Source organism: Lynx rufus, unplaced genomic scaffold, assembly GCF_022079265.1.
Source record: "Lynx rufus isolate CCGP_SWC_20201006 ecotype Redwood Valley unplaced genomic scaffold, mLynRuf1.p SCAF_1, whole genome shotgun sequence".
NCBI classification, from domain to species: Eukaryota; Metazoa; Chordata; class Mammalia; order Carnivora; family Felidae; genus Lynx; species Lynx rufus.
In genome coordinates, this window is record NW_025814823.1 from 196,315,975 (window position 1) to 196,336,281 (window position 20,307).

The 20,307-nt window shown below is 56.8% G+C and overlaps 1 protein-coding gene across 2 annotated transcripts in view; it reads right to left on the bottom strand.

The window, feature by feature from the left end:
- Positions 1-3,088: 3,088 nt before the first annotated feature.
- Positions 3,089-20,307, bottom strand: part of SYNPO (synaptopodin) — a 31,026-nt gene continuing 13,807 nt past the window's right edge. For both annotated transcript variants that reach the window (XM_047092375.1, XM_047092381.1), the window contains exons 2-3: positions 11,145-13,501; positions 3,089-5,886 (exon numbers count right to left, since the gene is read on the bottom strand). In XM_047092375.1, coding sequence (XP_046948331.1) covers positions 5,185-5,886; positions 11,145-13,157 — 2,715 coding nt within the window. In that variant the 5' untranslated portion in view covers positions 13,158-13,501 and the 3' untranslated portion in view covers positions 3,089-5,184. The remainder of the gene's footprint in view (positions 5,887-11,144; positions 13,502-20,307) is intronic.

Here is a 20,307-nt window from a genome sequence, read left to right on the forward strand (position 1 = left end):
TATCTATACCCCACACCCACACATGGCCCCTGGTCGGTGGGCACTGAACTGGGCAACCTGGAGTCCAATCCGTGCCCCTGACTTCCTCTGTAACTGTGTGCAGGTAGCTCTCCAACTCTGTGCCTCAGTTCCTCTTATGTGCCCTTATTACATAAGGAGGGTGAGCTAGATCATGGGATCCACAGATAGACTTTGGGGCATCCACAACCCCCTGCCCGCCCCACAAACTGTATCAGACATGAGCATGTCTACAGGCTTTTGGGGGGAGGGCCATGAGTTAGGGGAGAGTGCTCTGACCGTGACCACTCAGGAGTCTACAGTGCACGGGTCTGTTTCTTGATAAACACCCCCCTTACAGACAGGCACGGACATTGGGAAGGGCTCTCATCTTACACGGACGCTGCTCCCTTCCACAGCCTAAAGATCTTGAAATGCTGTGCAGAGCCATCACCAATGCCCAACTCGAATCCCAGCCACCCCTCCTCATTCAACCTAAAGTGGCCTAGAGCTTAGAATCTCTCCGCTCCCAACTCAGGCACTGAGCTTCCTTGAGGCCCCCGGTTCCCCAGCCCCTCCGCAGGGCCCTTCCTCTGCTTGGGGGCCGGGGCTCATGCTCTCTGCCCACGCCCCGAAGCTCCTCGAGCTCCCCTAAGATCCTGGTACCTGAGAGATGGAACCGAAGTGTGCAGGAGGGAGGGTCAGACCCTCAAGATTAGCACCTCTGTCGGGAAGCTGAGAGCTGAGTAGTCATGTAGGTGTTAGTGGTCCTCGGTCCAGTCCGAGCCGGGTGTGCCCTTGCAGCCGGCTCTGGCCTCAGCTGAGAAGAATCAAGAATCGTTCCTGCCTTGTCGTGGCTCACAGCCTTATTTCGGGCTGCAACAGGATCCAGGGACAGATGCTAAAAGCACCAGGCCCCAGGGAAGACAGGTGCCCCGGCAGCAGGCCCTTGCAGACAGAAGGGCTTGTATACACACACACACACACACACACACACACATATGCACACACCAAAGTCACCTGGAAATGCTGAGAGTCAGTTGCCAGTCACTTGAGCTTGCTAATTGTATCCTTAGTGCCTAGAACGGAGCCTGATAGGAATTCAATAGATATTTGTTGAATGAATGAATGGATGGATGGATGCTTGAATGAATGAATTCTCCCCTGGTATCTTTGCTTGACTTGTTCATTTCTTCTTTCCTTTTTTCTTTCCTGCCTTTCTTTCCTCCTTCTGCTCCCTCCCTCCCTTCTCTCCCTCCCTCCACCTTCTCACATTCTCTAAGTCTCTCTCTATGGAGTGCAGATAAATATGGCAGGGCTCTGTCCTCAAGGAGCTCAGCCAGGCCCAAGTCAGACCCGTAAACAAGCCTTTGCGCTGCATGATGGGAAGTGCTCTGGGAGTACCCAGGGGAGGGTGCCACCAGCTTGGCCTGGGGGTGGAGGGGTGGGGAAGGCGCTTCCCAGAGGAGACATTTGATCTGGGCCTGGAAGGCCAGTGGGAGTTCAGTGGGCCGAGGGGCACGGGCATTGCAGGCGGAGGCCACATTGTGTATAACAGTGTCAGGGGTCCTCAAGCAGAGCCAGAACTTGCCCCCAGCGTTGAGAGATGGGTAGGGTGGGGCTGAGAGATGAGGCGGACAGGTGGGCCAGATCACAGCAGGCTTTTCAAAAGGAAGATGTGCTTTATAAAGGGCTGTTGAAGAATTTGAAGCAGTGGAATGCCCTGGTCAGATTGGCATTTTCCAAATATATCTCTGGCTGCCAGGTGGGCAGGGGGCCAGACTGGAGGCGGGAAGATTTTACTGTGCTCAGGTGGGAGATGGGGAGGCTGCACAGGGGTAGGAATAGAGCCCACGGAGAGGAGAAGGACCTGAGGGGTATCTGGGGAATCATCAGGTCCTGCTAAGAGGCTGGATGTGGGGAGCGAGGAAAACACCACTCTGGCTTGAGTGACTCGGAAAGGTAAAAGGGGAACAGATTGGGGTGGGGACAGATGCTCAGCTCAGTTTGGGATAAACTTGATTTGAGGTGTCAGGAATGGGAATCACCAGTAGGAGACTGCGCCCAGGAGGGGCTCCAGCTGGGTCGCTTGCAGGGAAGGGTGGGACCGGCAAGGACGTGCTGGGCCCCGGGGTGGCCAGCACCTGTACCCATGTGCTGGGACAGACTGTCCAAGGGTGCATTTTTTTTTTTTACATTTGTTTATTTCTGATAGAGAGAGACAGGGCACAAGTCAGGGAGGGGCAGAGAGAGAAGGAGACACAGAATCTGAAGCAGACTCCAGGCTCCGAGCTGTCAGCACAGAGCCCGACGCGGGGCTCGAACTCACAAACCGCGAGATCATGACCTGAGCCGAAGTCGGACGCTTAACCGACTGAGCCACCCAGAGGGTGTATTTCTGACACACTCATAGGAAGAAGCCTGGGCTCTGCTGTGGCCTGCAGGAGGTCCACGTTCTGCCCCTTAGGATCCTGCGTCCAGCCTCTGCTGGGAGCTCCTAGAGAGGAAGGAGAGGGATGTTCCCAGGGCAGGCTCAGCCTCACCTGGGAGTGGGGCCACAATCCCCTTCTCTAGACAAAGGATACCCCCCTCAGGTGAGAAGCACTCCAGATAATCTGGGTCTTGAGCTCACTAGGGTTATCTGGACTCACATGGGATCTCTTGTAGGGGCTTCTCCTCCTGCATGGAGCCCCAACCTGCCATGAAGAAACAGCCCCGGAGCACTGGCCCCTGACCCGGCTTGGCCCTGCCTGCTTCAGTGACAGTGTCTTGTGGTGAGGGCCTGGGAAATACCACCCTGAAACATCACCTAGCCCAGCTCATTCTGCACACACAGGGAAGCTGAGGCTGGATAAGGAGTGGCCTTATTCAGGGTCACCCAGCTAGTAGATGACAGGATCAAGATTTCAACCCTGGGACTTCATCTATGGCCTGGAGTTTTTCCGTTGTTCCCCATCTCTCTTCATGGCCGCTACTCCCCAAGCTCCCGTCCCACCTGTATCAAACATTCTCATCCACCCAGAGCCCCTTGGACTGTTCCATGGGGAGAAGGGAGGGGCTTTAGACACAGCCGAAAATGACACAGGAGGCAGAAGCATACAGGAAGCATTTATTGAGGGCCAGAGATGAATTCTACAGGAGGCAAGAGGCAGAACACAGGCAGTCTCTAGTGGGTTAGAGAGGATAGGGGCGGGGAGAAGGCAGTGACAGGGAGAGAACAGCCAGGAGAACTGCAGCTTCTCAAGGCTGCCTCCTGCTGGTTCTTTGGGGGAAATGCAGGCAGAAGTGGATTTGCTATGCTTTGGCATCAGCCAGGGGCCCAATAGTGTCTTTTCTCTGAAAGAGGCCCTTAGCCCCAGTCTCCCATGCTACAAGGAACCCTGAAACAGATGGGGACTTTGGTAAATGTGGTCACTCATCATTGACCAAGCAGGAGCACCCTTTTACCTTCCCACTGTCAGGGCCTATGTTCCCAATCCTTAGGCCCTAGGCACCCTCTGGGATCACTCCTTTATTCTAAAGCCCCCCTCCCAACTCTCTCCCACTGTGGCCCAGCTTTCCCTAGCCTCACTTAGGGGTTCCAGGTCTAACATCATCTGATGCGTGGGTAAGTCTACCTCTAACCCCAAATCACACTCGCTCCCTCACCTTTAGCCACATCCTGGTGTCCTTTCACCTGCATCTCTTTGATCCTCAGCCCATTCCAAGCCCCACCCCCCATGCTCCCCTGCTCTTAGTATCCTGAGGCTGAAACTATAGAATCCAACCACATTTCTCCCATGCCCTGTCCCTCCTGGGGATTGGAATGAGAACCACCAAGGTTTGAGGGTCAGGCCAGGGCCTGCAGCCAGGCTTCTCGAGGTCACCGGACATCGGGCACTAGCTAGGCCAGAGTGTAGCGGGAAAGAGATGGGGCAAAGCGGTGCCCATCATCTGGGCAGGATATGCATACTGGGGCCTAAAACTGAAGCATGCGGTATTTCCTAAGGAGCCAGAAACACAGGCAGACTCTAGTCTAACCCTTCACTCACCCACCCGTTCTCATCTGCCCCCAAATTCTGCCTAGCCAATCCTCTGCCGCCAATCTCCTTCCCTTCCTAACACCACGGAATGCATTTCAGGACTGGGAGAGCCCTCAGAGGTCATCTGAGCCAATCCCCTTCCTACTAGAATCTCCTCTATGCATCCTGGCTCCTGCTTGAATACCTCCTATAACAAGGAACTCTTGCCTCCCTCTTTCCAAGTGGGCAACCTCAAACTCAGGGCCATCAGGTAAAACCACAGGGTAGCGGATAGCTCTGTATCAACTCTTCTCTCCCCAGCTCAGATTTTAGCCCAGAACTTGCCATGGAAGGGCCCAGAAAAGACAGATGGGCTGGAGGCACCTGTAGCATGCCTGGACTCCCAAGTCCTGGGGCTGGGGATAGAAGTCATCCCCTTACAGCTCTCCTCTCTGGCAGCAGGTAAGATGCCCAGGCAGTCTGAGCTGAGGTGGGGAAAGCATGAGAGGGATCTGGGAGGAGGGATCTTCCCATCTCTTGTCTCCAGAGGAGCCCGGCCGGGCACCTTGAGCTGGCCTGGGAGACCTCTCTAAAGGTCACCATGGTAAAAATAGAGCTTGTCTGGGAAGGGATGGAAAACAGCTGCTCCTGCCTGGGACTTGGTGCCAGGGAGGCGGATGGTCAAGCCAGGGCCTGGACAGGGAACTTAGGCCTAGGATCTTCTGAACACACCCCTCGTTTGCCAGCCTCCAGAGAGCAGAGGCAGGAAGGGAGGGAGGAATAGGGAGCCCCGGACTGCATGCAGCAAGCCCAGGGGTCCACGTGCACAACACCCTACCTCTTCCAAGGCACGTGTGTGTCTGTGTGTGTGTGCTGATGCGAGGGGAGGGGGAATCTAGACCTGTGAAGATTGCCTTGGCCAAAGGCCCACTAAACAGATGAGAAAGCCCAGGATCGGATAGAGCAAGGGTCTTGCCCAGGGTCACACAATGACTGATTCGAATAAGGGCCAGAACCCAAACTTGGATCACTACCCCAGCCCCAGGCCCAGAGCTCTACTCCCCTGACCCCTTGTCCAAAGAGGCCAGGCCTCCTGGGGATGTGGTGCCAGGAGCTACCAAGCCCCACAACTCTTCTTCTGGCTCAGCCCTCCCGGGGTGGGGATGGAGCGGGAGCGGGGGAGGCTTTAGGTGGTGCAGGAGGCCTCGGAGGGGAGGCTGCCACGCTTGAGCCTCAGGCTGCCGGTCCACCCGCGGGGACAGATGTTGTAGCCGAGGATGCCGGGAGACTTAGCGCCGGAGTCCTCGGAGTCGAGGGACACATCGGAGTCTGTGGGCGAGCGGCGGGAGGGGAAGGGCCTGGGCGGCGCCGGCAACGGGCTCCGGGGGCTGGCGCACGGCGAGGGCCCGGCGGACAGCGGGCTCCGCGGGATCGGGGAGAACGTGGCCCCGGGGGCGGCGACGGGGCCGGGCCGGGCGGGCTTCGGCGAGCGCAGGCGCGGCGGCGGCGGCGGCGGTGGCGGCGGTGGCGGCGGCGGCGGCGGCGGCGGCTGCGCCCCGGGAGGGGAAAAGGGCCGCAGGCTCTCGGCTCCCGCCGGCCGCGGGGAGGCGCTCTTGCGCCGGGCCGCGTTGATGATGTTTCGCGCCAGGAGGGCCTGCAGCTGGCGGCTGGGAGGCCGCGCCTCTGTCTCAGGTCGCAGCGGGGACACCGAGCGCTCGCTCCACGAGGGAGACATGGGCGGCGGCGGCGGGAGCGGCGGGGGGCTGCTCATGCTGCTCCCGCGGCCCGGCTCCCACGGCCCCGGGCTCACCCAGCCGTCCAGGCTGCTGGGGGGCCGGGAGGCGCCCGGCGTCCAGGGCGGGGAGGTGGGCAGGCTCTCCCGGCGGTCCTGGGGAGAGAGCAGAGAGGGCGGGGGCAGGCGTTAGTGCTGGGGTCCTCTAGACCGGGGTTTCGGGAGGGACCGAGTCTGGGTTGTGCACTGCACAGAGTCGGGAAGCCAGGCCCCCAAGTCAGGGGAATAGGGCCTGCAGTAAAACGCAGGGGTCCCGGCTCTCAGCCCATGCTGCCTGTCCCTGCGCTCAACGGGGAGGCAGGTGAGCGGTGGTGAAGAACGCTCGCTCTGGAGACAGACCCCTTTACTTACTACTGAATGAACTTGGGCAAGTTATTTCAGCCGCGGAAGCAACTGGAAGCCTCCGGACTTCGGTTTCCTCCTCTGTAAAATGGGGGTATAATACCAGCACTAGACTTAGGGGGTTGTTGTGAGGGTTACATGAGATAACTCGTGTAAAAGAATGTTTCATGTATTGGAAGATGCCCTGGAGGAGAGGAAGGGCTCAGGAGGTGTTAGTTACCGGAAAGAAATACTGGAAGGATACACCGGAAACTCACCAAAGTGGGTCTCTGTTAGGAAATGGGGCCACCAGGGTGGGGTACACAGCCACGGGGGTGGGAGTAAAGCTCTAGCGTATTACTTTCTATGTAAGATTAGGTTTCTGAAACATATGGTTGTATTATCTATCTTAAAATGTTAAGACAAAAATACTGATCATTATTATTAAGGGCTTGGGGAAAGACCCTCTTAGTCCCAACCCCCTTGCCAGGTTGCCATGGTCACCTCCGAAGTTTTCCCTGGATGCCCCGAGCAGGGAGGAAGTTCCCAGTGACAGATGGGGACACCAAAGGGAGTTGGCTCATTCTGCCGTAGACGGCACACTCCCCCGACTGGACTTCTTGTCAGCATGGGGCAGGGAGTGTGGATTTGGTGGGGCCGAGTTGGTGAACATCTCTGAGGTGATAAAGCACGGCTCTGCTATATACTACTGTACCTGTTTCCCACCTATTTAAGGACCTTCTAGCCTACAAGTTTCAGTCTCATCCTGTATCCCTCCTTGGATCCTCACAACATACTGATGAGGTGGCTGGCATTATCACACCCATTGTACAAGGATGAAGATGAAATTCAGAGGTGTAAAAAACTGCCTGCTGTGTTCTGTCCCACCAGGAAATGTGTGGGGGTGACCACCTCCCATCCAAAGGCTACACCATGCTTAAGCGGTCGGAAGCACTGGTTTGGACTGGTTTCGGAATCCATGCCCAGCTTGTATCTGCTAAATCATCCAACTCTTCGATCAGATTGCAGCAGTAAACCAGTCCACTCAGCCTTCAATCCAACCCAGATTCACCAGCAGTCATTCCTGAGAGTCCAGACTTAGCCAGTCCATTCAGTGTCTTCTACTCAATCAAAATCCAGACTCATTCAAAAGATCCAGTCTTTCACCCAATCAGTAACCAGCCACAGCCAAGCCAGTCAGCCTCTCATCCAATCAGAATCCGATTTCTCCCAATCAAAAGGAAGTAATAAACTATGTTTTCTCCATCCAATGCAGCAGCTACTAGATGGGCTGACTCAGAAGGGGGTCCCTTAAACCTAAAGAAAAATGTTGTACAGCCGTCCCAATAGGAGATTTTTCATGGGATAGTAATGCTGGAGGGGCCCTTAGGGGCCTCCTGGGGACATCCAAGACCCCAATCATCAACTTGGGAAGTTAAAGCTCAGCGTGGGATCCACCCCTTTCACTCCCAGGGTCAGAGTTGGGTATATGTGAGCCAGAGACCCTGGGAGCTGTTCTGGCTGTGACATATCCCAGGAAGCTTTCAGTCAGCCCAGCTGTGGGAAGTGGGGCCAGGAGTTTATGATCCCAGCCCATCAACAAGCATCCAGGGCTCTGCAGCCAGGAGAAAGGCGGGCTAGGGCAGGTAGACTTATCACACCTGTCTGAAATCTCTAAGGGTTATGTCTGCCTTTGGTGGCCACAAGGGGAAGGCTTGGGCCGGCAAGTGGCCCTAGCCTGACTTCCCGAGCCTGGGTTGGAATGTGGGGCAGTGGTAAGCAGCTCCTCACCATTTGGAAGAAGGCCAGAGCCTGACCTCATCGGAACTGCCATGTCTGGGTACTGACTCTCTGTGCGGGGGGCGGAGGGGGGAGGTGGGGTGCACAATACAAAAAAGCTGTGAGAAATCAGGACTGTTCACTTTCTGACAAAGCTCTCAATGCATTACATAAGCCAGAACTCCCTGGAAATGCACATGGGTGAAGATTCAGAAAGAAGCGCCCACTTAACCCAGCCCCAGCCCCATCGCAGGGCATGTGTGTGGGGTGAAGGCTTGAACAGAGTCATCAGACAGGAACCATCAGAGACCAAGCAGAGCTAGCTCCCCGATTGCCTTCTGCAATCCTTTCATTGGACGCAAGGCAGACTAAGGCCCAGCCAGAGGTGGGAGGGGTCGTCTAAGGTCACACAAGGAGTCAGGTATAGATCTGGGACTACAACCCACTTCTGACTCTTGATGGCAGTTTGCTCCTCTCCACCAGGGGCAGAAACTCTGTTTTCAGGAGCTAGGAGGTGACAAATATGGGACACTGCCAGATTAGATAACAGGGAGAGGAGGAGGGGGACTGAGGGAACCAGAAAGTATATGCTCTGGCTCAAGGCATTTAAATCCCACTTTTAGGGGCTCCTGGGTGGCTCAGTTGGTTAAGTGTCTGACTTCACCTCAGGTCATGATCTTGCAGTTCATGAATTTGAGCCCTGCATCGGGCCCTGTGCTGACAGCTCAGAGCCTGGAGCCTGCTTTGGATTCTGTCTCCCTTGCTCTCTGCCCCTCCCCCGCTCAGGCTGTCTCTCTCTCTCTCTCTCTCTCTCAAAAATCAATAAACATTAAAAAAAATTTTTTTTTAATTCCACTTTTAAAGAACTTAAACAAACATGGACTGTAAGGGGCTGTGGGTCTTCCCTATGCTCCACAGCCTTTTTGGCCAAACTCTGAAGGAAGGAGAAAACAGAAGAATGTGATTTCCACAGGACTATGGTTCCCTAAGTGCTGACCCAGGGACGAGAGAGAGGCAGCCCTTGCCTCCAAGCCGGCACACATCTATACACACGGCAGATCCAGACACGCAGCAGATTCAAACAGTACTCAGAGACACGCCACACGGTCACTGGGTCGTCCCACCCCACCTCCCAAGCCAGAATCGGGAAGGAGAGAGTCCTGACCACCAGCCAGGGAGTGCGGAAGAAAGAAAGAAGCAAGACAGATTTGAGGCCGAGTGTATTGAGAACAGGAGAGAAAACAAAGTTGGGGGAAGAGCTCGGCCAGCCTGGCCGCAGGAGCTGCAGGATGGAGGGTGGCCTCTTCCACTGCTGGCCCTGGGGCGGGTAGAAGGGAGCAGGGGTCCAGGGTAGGGGCTTCGCTCTGTCCTGGGAGGGGCCCGGCACGAAGAAGCTGAGCTCACTTACGACTCCCCCACGCATGCCCCCAAAGTTCTGGGCAGAATGAACTCACTAGGAAGGCACCCCCTGTTCCCATGGAGACGAGCCCAGAGCTCACGAAAACTGCAGGCTCAGCCCAGCATGGGCACCGCCTCCACCGCCCCTCACCCCGCTGGGGAGCCCAGAAATAGGGCTGGGGAAGAGAAAGTGGGTGGTGCTCGGCCCCCAGCCTTGGGAAGCTTCCACCCGAATTCTGCCTTTTGCGTCTGTATTCTCTCCCTGCCCACAAAGCCTGGTTTGGGGGCTGCATCACATCAAAGGTGTCAGAGGTGGTGAGCATCTCACACTACCTGACTCAGCACCCTCACGATACGGGGAAACTGAGACCCAAAGATACACATGGAATTAATCTGGTAGAATCCAGATCTCTTAAGTGCCGGCCCTGTCCTCAAAGCCTTAAGGTCTCCTCCTCTGTCCCACTGAGCTGCTAGGCCCCTGCCCAAGCCCCTGCCATGCTTCTACTGTCTCTAGGCCACCCTGAGCCTGTGCCGTCCCAGCCGAGGCTTCTGATCCCCTGGCTTCCTGAAGCAGCTCGTTCCAGCCACGCCCTCCCCAGGACGCCCTTACAGACCTCTCATCTCCAACGGTTCTATGGCAACAGCCCATTCCCTCCCCTTCTCTTTCCAGGGGACTGTCTTATCACTTACAAGGCCTTTCTCTCGAAGCACCAGCCTATATCCTCAATCCTCGAAGACTGTCACAGCTGGAAGGGCCCTGACTATATAAATAAGAAAACTGAGGCCCAGAAAGGGAAAGTGACTTGGCTAGACTCACATAGTGAAGGGGAGGCTGAGATGGGACCAGACCCTCCTCTCCAGCCTCTCTCCCTGGGGCCCCTTCCACTGCGCGGAGATAGCTGCTTTTAACTGGGCAGCTCTCGGCTGAGGTTGAAGCCAAACTAGCCAATGGATACATTGCCCGGGCGGGGAGCGGGGTGGGGTGGGGGGCTCTCTCACTGCACACTCACATCTGCACATCCTTCTACGGGGTTCCCCTTCTCTCAGGGATCCCCCGGGACTTTGCACGCCCTAGCACACTGAGGGCCAGCCAGATGGGGTCTGGGATGAACTGCTCTAGCTATCCCCAAAGTGGAGCCAGGTGTTTGGAGAGGGCACGGAGGCGGGTTGAGCAGAGGGGCAGGAAGAAAAGCATCAGACAGCAGTGGCAGGCTAAGTCCTCGTCCAGCAGAAGAACCCACGAGAGGAGAAAACGTGGCAGCCGAGGCAAAGCTCTCTGAAGCGGCGGAGAGGAATCGGTGTCCAGAAGGCAGAGTTGGAAGAGAGACCTGTGCAGGTAAGAAGCCAGCGACAGGCAGAAAGACGCCGGGAGCTGGGGCAGCTGAGGAGGCAGACCCTTGGCTGGCTGGTTGCACAGAGGCACTGGCAGGCTGTTTGCTCCAGAAGCCCGTGTTAGGGTCCCCTTCTAGGCCATTCCCCAGCAAGACGCTGGCATCCCTAAGGCTCACAAAGGCCAGAGGAAGCCCCCCAGCCTCATTTCGGCCTGCCAAGGGAGTTCTCTCTCCGTGACCCTCCCTGCTATCCGGTATCGGGCTGCAGATCCTTCAGACTTGGAGTCTCATGACCCTTGTGGCAGGGAAGGAGCAGCTGCAGCCCAGAGAGGGCTTGCCCAAAGTCACAAAGCTAGCTGGTGGCAGCATCAGCCTTTGAGCCCTGGGTCCCCATACTCCTGACCCTCAGCTCTGTGCCACTTCCAGCCACATCTGCTCTCCATCCAGCCCTCAGAGAGGGGACCCTGCCAGGCAGTGGGATCCCTGCAGGGTCCGTTACTTGAAGCAGAAGGAAGGCTTCCACACCTGAGCCTCGATCCCAGCATTCCGGGTAGAGAAGGAGGGCCTGGGGGCCTGCTTGGCTCTGGGAGACCACGCCCTGGAGGGCGACACAGGGGAGATATCACTGCTGTAGGTAGGGCTCACGGCCGTGGGCTGGAGGCCATCCTGGCCGGGGGAGGTGTAGAGGCCCGGTGAGGAGCGGGAGGGCCGAGGCAGGGCCGGGGATGCCGGGAGCGCGGCCTTGGGCAGGCTGGGCACCAGGTCCAGGGAGCTCGGCTTGGCGGGCGAGGCGGCTCTCGGAGAGACCTTGACAGGCTCCTTGATGGGTGAGAGGACGAAGAGAGACTGCCGCATCTGGTAGGCCGGCTGCTTGGTGGGCTCGGGGCGCAGGACCCCATTCTCGGGCAGGTAGCCGTGGTAGAGGGAGGCAGGCGGGGTGCGAGCTGGGCTCCGGGATGCCACCCGGAAGCCACCAGGAGCATTGGTGGAATATTTCCAGGACGAAGGCAGGGACATGGTGGGTGAAGGGCAGCGGGCCAGTTCGGTGTGGCCGGAGGACTCGATGACATACTTCTCCATCCGGGACTGGCGGCGGGCATAGAGCTCGGCCCCTTTCCCAGAGGCCTCGGACAGGTTCTGGTTGGGTTTGGGCTTCGGCTTGGCCTGGACGCGTGGGGACTTGAGGCACGAGGCCCACTCTGGGAGGACTTCCTCGGCTGCCCCGGGGCTGACCCTGTCCCGGGGTGCGGGCTCCTGCTGGAAGTTGGAGGCCTCGGCCCCCAGGGCAAAGGGCTCCTCCTCCACGCCCGCCTCCCCCTGGTCCCTCTGCCTCCGCTTCTCATCGGCCGTCTGTACCAGATCCAGCAGGTCTGGGTTCGGGGTCACCTTGGGCTTCTCTACGAAGGTGAACATGGATTTCCGGCTGCCCCTGCGGGCCATGGACTCCTCCAAAATGCCCGTCTTGCTGGCCGGAGCTGCCTGGCCTTTCAGGTGAGAAGGCTTGGGGTCAGAGCTGGGGTAGAGGGCAGAGTAGGATGGGGGAGACCTGCCCCGGGAAGCCAGGGGAGCCGTGGACAAGGTTTCAGCGTAGGTGGGGGGTGGGGTGAAGTTCCCCAAGGGGCGTCTCTCCAAGGCAGGGCTGCGCTGTGCCACGGGCCTCCTCTCCACCATGGGGCTGTGGGACATCACATGTCTCTGTGGCCGAGGGCTCCTGTCTACCACGCTTGGGGGCTGGGGAGCCCGGGCCTTCTCCCCGAGATGTCGTCTCTCTACCATGGGGCTCCGTTCCACCTGGCCGGTGCTCCCTGGAGCCTGGATCCCAAAGGGCCTGGCGGTCCTGTTGACCACTGATGGGGGCTTGGCCAGTGTGAAGTGGACCTCACTGTATAGCTTGGTGGGCGTGGGCGTGGCTGCCCACCCAGACGGCTCAGGTTCCGCTGACACCGCTGGGACGCCCGGCTGCACATCGATGAGCAGGCAGCTGGACGCGAAATCTGGGGCTGGGATCCCAGAGCTGGAGACGGGAGTAGTTTCTCTGGAGAAGGTGTTGGTGCTGGTAGGTGGAGCTGACACCTTATCGATGAGGAGGGTGCTGGATTTGACCTCTGCAGCCGGCTCGGGGGGCTGCCCGCTGGCACACGGCGTGCTGGGTTTGGAATCTGACACCGTGCCATTGGGAGGGGGCTGGCTTTCTGAGGGCTGCTGGCTCTGCGGGGCGACAGTGGCCGGGGGGTTCTGGTTGACGTCTGCGTGGTCTGCGTCTGGCAGGCTGTGGTTGCTGTTAGAGGCTGGCGTGATAAGGGTGGCGCTGAGTGAGGAAACGTTTTGGTTGACGTCTACAGCTGGGCTGTGGGCCTCAGCCGCGGGCGGGCTTGGCGGGGTCTGCTGGGTTTCTCGGTTCTGGGACAGGTGCAGTCCATTGGCTGTCAGCAGGGCCGCGTTCTCCTTCAAGTAAACCACCAGCGGCACCTCCTCCTCCTCGCTGGCCACCTTCTCCAGGTGCCGCAGCAAGCTGGCTTTCTCTGAGCATCCTTCCATGCTGTGAGCGGGGACCCCTGTGTCAGGGCTCTGGCGGTCGCTGTTCCTTGGAGGGCCTGGCTCAGGGGGTGAGGTGGGACTGAGGCCGAGCCCCGAGGCGTAGCCCGCAGGGCCGGCAGGGGGCACTCTGAGGGACTCCTGGCTGGGCTTCCGTTCCCGTTCCCGTTCCCTCGGGCCGGGGTTCTCCAAGGTGAACTGGTTCACCCTCTGCCGACGCCTGTTGAAGAGCTGGACGCCTCGGGAGTTGGAGCTGGGCGGGGTGGTCAGCTGTGCCGCGATCTGCTGGCTCCGGGCCTTGGCCTCTTTCAGATCTTTCTCAGTGAGGCTGGTGCTGTGGGCCAATGCTGTAGAGAGGGACAGAGGTCCAGTTAGCAAATGGGAATGCAGAACCACGGGAGCAGAGACAGACAGACAGATGGCCACCACGCCCCTCCTACAGATGCTCTTTTCCTCTGGGATTTGCTCTTTACTCACTAGTCCCTGGAATCCCCTCTCCTCAGAAAGATCCCTGACCCAACAACCATCATGGCCCAACTCAAAGGCCACCTACCTGTGGGAAAACCTCCCCTGACTACCCTTTCAGGGTGAACGGGCCCCTTATTTGGCTTCTCCCTGAAGGTTATTGATACTGTACTTTATTAAATTCTGCAAGAACACCTCACCCTAGCAGGAGAGGCCACACTACATCCCTGACCCATTCTCTACCACCCTCTCCACTCACTGGGCTCGGCCCTGCTGGCATTCTTTCAATTCCTTGGAAATGCCAAGGTTGTTCCTGCCCCGGGACCTTTGCACTTGCTCTTTTCTCTGCTTGGAATGATCTTATCCCAGATGGAATACCATGTCGGTTCCTTCTTGCCATGCAGGACTCACCTGAATGTTCCCTCTCTGGAGGGGTTTTCCTCTCTAATCAACTCTCCCCTCCCCTATCCTATCCCTTTGTCTCATTTCCTTCATGGCATTCACCATCATTTGCGATTATCTTCTTTACACATTTCCTGGTTTATCATCAGTCTCCCCACCTAGAACATCGGCTCTCAGGGGGCTATGTATGACCTTGCTTGACCTGGTCATCATTCTATCCCTGGCCCCTACAATAGTGCCTGGCATAAAGCGGGCACTCGGTAGGTATTACTGAATGCATGAATGAACCCCCAGGACATTTTCTATGTGCCTGTCTTAGGGGCCTTTACACTTTCACGGCATAGTCATTTGCTAACACTAACACTTCCTCTTTTTAGAATAGGTAATACACTCACATGGGCTGAAAACTGAGAAAAACAAAAAAGCGTGCGGTAAAAAAATGTCCCTCCACCCCCGAGCATCCACACCACAAATCAGGTAACCACGGTTACTAGTTTCTTCTTATAGAGTTTCTTCCCATTTTTATTTCCATAATCATTTTAAAGTTCTCATATTTTGATATCATAAAAGTAATACATTGGGCTAATTTCAGCAGCAACCGTACTGGAACGTTGCATTAGTTTATTCTGTCCTCATAAGAACACTAGGAGACCGGGGCGCCTGGGTGGCGCAGTCGGTTAAGCGTCCGACTTCAGCCAGGTCACGATCTTGCGGTCCGTGAGTTCGAGCCCCGCGTCAGGCTCTGGGCTGATGGCTCAGAGCCTGGAGCCTGTTTCCGATTCTGTGTCTCCCTCTCTCTCTGCCCCTCCCCCGTTCATGCTTTGTCTCTCTCTGTCCCAAAAATAAATAAAAAACGTTGAAAAAAAAATTTAAAAAAAAAATAAAAAGAACACTAGGAGACCAACATTACTTGCCCCTGTTTTACGGAAGTGGAAAATGAGGTCCAGAGGCTGTGTATGTAACTCACCCACAGTCACACAGCAGAGTGGCCAAGCGAAAGTCAGCACCGGTTCCCTCTGGGCTCACAACCCATGCTCAAGATGCCTGCTCATCCCCAAAGTTCCCTTTGGCACCTTGTAGGGTGCCACTACAGGAGACAGAGTCAGTGGGGGACAGGTTCAGTCTAGGACTGGAGTCTGGGGCCCGAGGTCGGTGATCAGGCTGGGGGTCAAACCCTGTTAATCTTTAAGTTCACTGTAGGCAACCATTTCTCTTCCAATCCCCAGAGCCCAGGTGGCACACCGTTGGTGCTCAATTTATGCTTATTGAACAAAGAATGAACAGATGGACCAATGGGAAGATGGATGAGATAGCCTGTGGCCAAGGTTACCAGCTCAGTCAGTGGCTGGGAAAATTCCTCCCTCCGTCATCCTCCCCCGGCCCTCCCTACTGTGGGAAGCTAATTAGTTCTTGAGGAATCTGACCCTGCCCTCCCTCCTACCATGCCCTCATTAGCACTGGCCATGACATGCTGAATGGGTCTCCAGGGACAGTCTTTCTAGGCATCCTGCCAGCGAGGCTCAGAATTCACGGACTCCCAGAGCCGCAGGGGCCCTTCCAGAGGAGCTATTTGACCACCACCCCCATTGTAGAGGTGACGAAACTGAGGTCCAGAGAGTGACGGCACAGAGTAGAGCTCACACTAGGGTCAACAAAGACATCCACATGGAGCAGCATAGCCGAAGAGGTTCTCTGGCCCCAACCTTCTCCTTCCCACCTCCCATCAGGATCTGGCTCCCACCCACACACACCCTGCCCACCGGTCCAGAACAACCTGCCCCATGTGTCCCTGATGCTTGCCCCCTTCTGGTAGGGCTCCTCTCCTGCCTGGATCACCCCATCCATGAAAGATGAGGGATTTGCAGGTTGGGCCAGGCTGCTGCCGTGGGTGCGGGGGGTCGTAGGCAGGGGCGAGTCAGCCACGCAGCAGGGCCTTGAGAGGTTTCGTGGCTCACGCAATGTTCGTCTCCTCTGCCCTGCTTAGCAACCAGGACTCCTGGCCCAAGTCCGGGCTCTGCCATTTGTTACTTGTGAGACCTTGGCAAGTTACCACACCTCTCGGAGCCCGCTTCCTTGACTGAGAAGAAGTGATAAGAGCACTGACGTTAGGGCCGGGAGGCTGCGATGAGGTCACGAATGCCAGCACTGCTCGCTGCCATCAGGCCCAGTGGACAGGGCAAGAGGGCTCATGCTCCCTGGGAGAAACTGCTCGTTGGTGACCCTTCTCTACTCCCTGGAGGGGTCAGAGCTTTTTCTAGCAAAGGAGACTCACTCCACAGATCGGGATCCTGAGAGGGAATGTGACTCTCTCAAGGTCACACAGCAGGGCATTCCAGAGTTATGGAGAGGGAGGGATTATTGTCCCAAATCACGGGACCTTGGAATCTCAAAGATGGCGGTCACTAGGCCCAACTGCCCACATAATTCCTGTGTCCCCAAAACCATGCCCCTGAGTTACCAGTCTCTGTTTACATACTCAACCGACAAGGAGCTCACTACCCTAAAGAGGTGCCTTCTACTCATTAGTGCTCCTTACATTAGCTCCCGACCCCTGGACACGGTTCTGTCCCCTACTGCCACAGATTTTTCTTTCCAACCTGACTGTCCTGCAGAGTCACAGATACAAATCATATCCCCCTGGGGTATGGTCAGGATAAACACCTGTGTAGCCCCAACAATGTTTCTTCCGCCACAATTGCTAATGTTGATTCTACATATTATTTAATTTCCACAACAACGCTATGGAAGTGCGAACTATTATTATCCGCCTTTTAGTGATGAGAAAACCAGGGCTCAGAGAGGGAAAGTGAGTTGCCCAAGGTCACAAAGCCAGAAAGTAGTGGAGCTGGTTCACCCCCCGCCCTGCAAGACTCCAGACAGCACCAGGTTTTCTGGCTAACGGGTTCCCACAGTGTGAGGCTCACGGAAAGTGCTTCATTGTTTGAATAATCCAGACCTCCCAATGTCCCTGCACTTTCCTGTTTTTCTTTTTACTTCTCTGCTTCCATCCTATCCCCAGACTGGTTCTAAAGGCCATGGGTTTAGAAAATGCTCAAACGTGAGAGCACGAAGGGCCCTTGGGGATAAGCTGGCCTGGGAGGCTTCTCGAGAGGCTTCGAGAAGAGTGGGCCTCGGGCCAGGACCTGGTCTGCTGACCCCCGGGCTGGGCTTGGAACCTCCCCCGCCCCGCGCTGCTGTTCTGGGACAAGAGGAGGGCAGCAGAAAAGGCCAAGGGGTGAGAGAGTCCAGGCTCCAAGGAAGCTCCCGTACCCCCACCCCCAGCCCGCAGTGACTCCACGGAAAAGGAATCCGGCAGGAGGCTTGGGCAAGACCCTGCCAGCAATCCAGATGATTTCTGCCACCCTGCGCAAACCACGCTGAGGGAAGGGGGCTGGGCCAACCCCAGAGTCCCCCACTTGCAGGGCGCCAGGGAAGGCAGGTCCATGCAACATTCCCCAGACGCAGGAATTGTTGCCCCCGGCCAAGCCCCGGCCAGCCAGGTGCAAGACGGTGCTCCCTGGTGCTAGAGAAGCAGGAGGCAGCCAAGGGCCAGAGGGGGCAGGTATCTCGCTGAGCCCCCCATCTGCCTGGCTGCAGCCTGTTCCTGTGCCAGCCATACACCCCCTCTTCTCAGGTTGGGGTGCTGGCCCTTGAAAGACCTACCCTGGACATTGGATCGGGAGCTCTGAAGACAGGCCTTCAGGAGAGGAAGGAGTGAGGGTAGATACAAGGAAGAGCTGCCCAGGGTCAGGAGAACTGGCTCCAACAGGGGTAACTCCCTAAGTGGGTTGGGGGACAAGAAGCTCCAAGTACAGCCGTCAGAATAAGGGCTACAGTGCCTGCTGCAATCAGGCAGCCCTCACTATAGCCCGGGGGGTCGTGCCGCACACTTTACACACATTACCCTATTCAGTTCTCCCCCCAAACTCCGAGAGGTAAGCACTAACATGCTCCCCAATTTGCTGATGAAACTGGAGCTCAGAGAGACCTGTTGAAGGCCATACAACTTGCAAGTAGCAGGGCTCGGATCTTTCCAGCCAAAACTCAAAGTCTGGTTGCAGAGTCTCATTTCTTAACCGTTCCGCCTTTCAGCCCCAGACTTTGGGTCCAGTGCTCTTGGATAATGGTCTGCAGAACCGCCTGTTTCCTCATCTCATGATCGATGTCCCCAGCAGTGCCCTCTCCCCTCTCAGCTGCCTACAACAACCCATGCATCCTCTCCCTTCTGCCTGTCAGGAGAAGAGCTGAGAAAACTCATTCTTACTAAGGTGGAAATGACTGCTAGGAGATGAAAGTCCAGGGGAGTGGAAACAGCATGGTATTGGGAGTCAGGAGACCCAAGTTCCAGTTGTGCTCAGGCAGGGATAAGCCCTTTCTCCCACCCCTGTCACTTCTATAGGTAGTTGCCTGGTCTGCTGACCACCAGGCCTGTCTGGACCTAGGATCTGAAGGAAGGAGGTGGGGCAAGGGAAGGGAGGCCAGAGCAGAAGGTCAGGACAGGGAGAGAATTCAAGGAAATGCTTCTTCACACGGCTGCCGTCAATGGGAGTATCCAGGCCCCAAGCAGGGTGGAGTGGGACAGGGAGCCAGAGGTGGGAATAGAGACTGGCTGGAGGCAGCCCATTGTGGACGCCCGGGAGTCTTGGCACAGGGACAGGTAAACAGGCTGGGTAAACTGCCCCCCTGCTGGGGTCAGGAAGGAACCAATGGCTGGCTGCACAACCTCTGGCTCAGCTGGGGGCAGGAAGATGAACTGGGCCTGAGTAATGGCCTGACCGCCTTGCCAGCCCCTGCCCCATATCCTCCGGGCTGAAAGGAGGAAATGACACAGCCTCCATTCCCTAGGGAGTTCTCCATCCACGCCAAAGTCCCAGTGAGTGCAACCTGACTGAATTGTGGCAGACTGCCAGCCCTCCTCTCAGGAGGAGAATAATTCATACTAAGGTGAGGAGGACTGCCAGGACATGGGAGATGCACAAGAACAGGGATGGGAGTCCCAGACCTAGCTCCAGCCTTGCCACTGACAGGCTGGCAGAAGTCTTCACATGCCTCTTCTCTCGATGCCCAGAGGGGAACTGAGACCAGAGAGGGATGCCATATGCCCTAAGTCACACACCCCAAACCACAAAGGCACCTCCGAGTGCTCATCTTACTCACTCCAGCTGGGTCCTCTCTGCAGCCCAGCTTCCCCCTGGATGCTGAGCCGGCCTCCGTTCTCAAAGCCTCCGGGAAAGGCAGCCAATTGCCTCGCTGACAAAGAGAGGAAAATCCCACATCGAAGGCAACGGAGAAGCTGGATGTGACTTCTCTCCTCCACAGATGACTCAGCCCAGCTCTTTATCAGGAAAACCGATTTTGCAACAGCTTTTTAAATGGCCTCTCCGCCCCCAATCTCTCCTCCGCCAATCTACCCGCCCCATGCTGCCAGATTCATCTTCCTCTGCCTGGCTTCACTCACTTCTCTCTCCTGCCCCCCCAGGATGTGGAGGGTCAAACAGCAAGTCTTCATCCTGGCATTCAGGGCCCCCGACACCAGAGCCTGCCTGAAAGCTTGCTAACCTGCTATCTGTGCCCTCAGCAACGGCCAGAGAAAATCCAATGGCCCGTGCTTCTCATGCCCACCCTGTGAGTTCCTGCCTCCCCTGTGTGGTTTGCGCCGACCCCGCTACAGGAACCCTTCTCTGTCTCACATCCTTTGTACACGCCCCAGCCTTCCCACCTAACTGGAATGCCACCCCTTCCTCCAAAAAGCCTCCCCTGACCCACCAATGTATTATATGCACCACTCAATAACCTCATCACTTTGCATATTATTCATAGGAGTGAGAATTACCCTTCAGGGCGTGCTCACCACATGCCAGGTCCTTGCTTCATTTACAGCAACCCTCATCCCATGTTAGAGAAGAAACCGGCTCAGAGGGGTGAAGTGACCTGTTCAAGGAGGCGCAGCTAGGCAGTGGCACAATCAGAATTCAAACAGGGTGGCCCAGCGCCCAGTCCAGGGCCTACCACGTGGGTCACATTGCCTCCTCCCTCCCAAGGTCTTGCTTTGCAGCAATCACAGTCTAGGTTTATTCCACCCCCCATCTCCCCCCCCCCCACCCCCTCACCTCCTGAGACTGCAAGAGTCTCTGGGGCAGGGCAGGGCCTCAACTGCTTCACTTCTGTATTCCCCCCTTGTTCCCCGTACTTTCCATGAGTGCTGGCAGAATAATGACAAAGTCAATGGGGATGACAATAGCCAACGTGTGAGGAGCACCAGATGCTGCTGAGCTAAGGGTTTAGC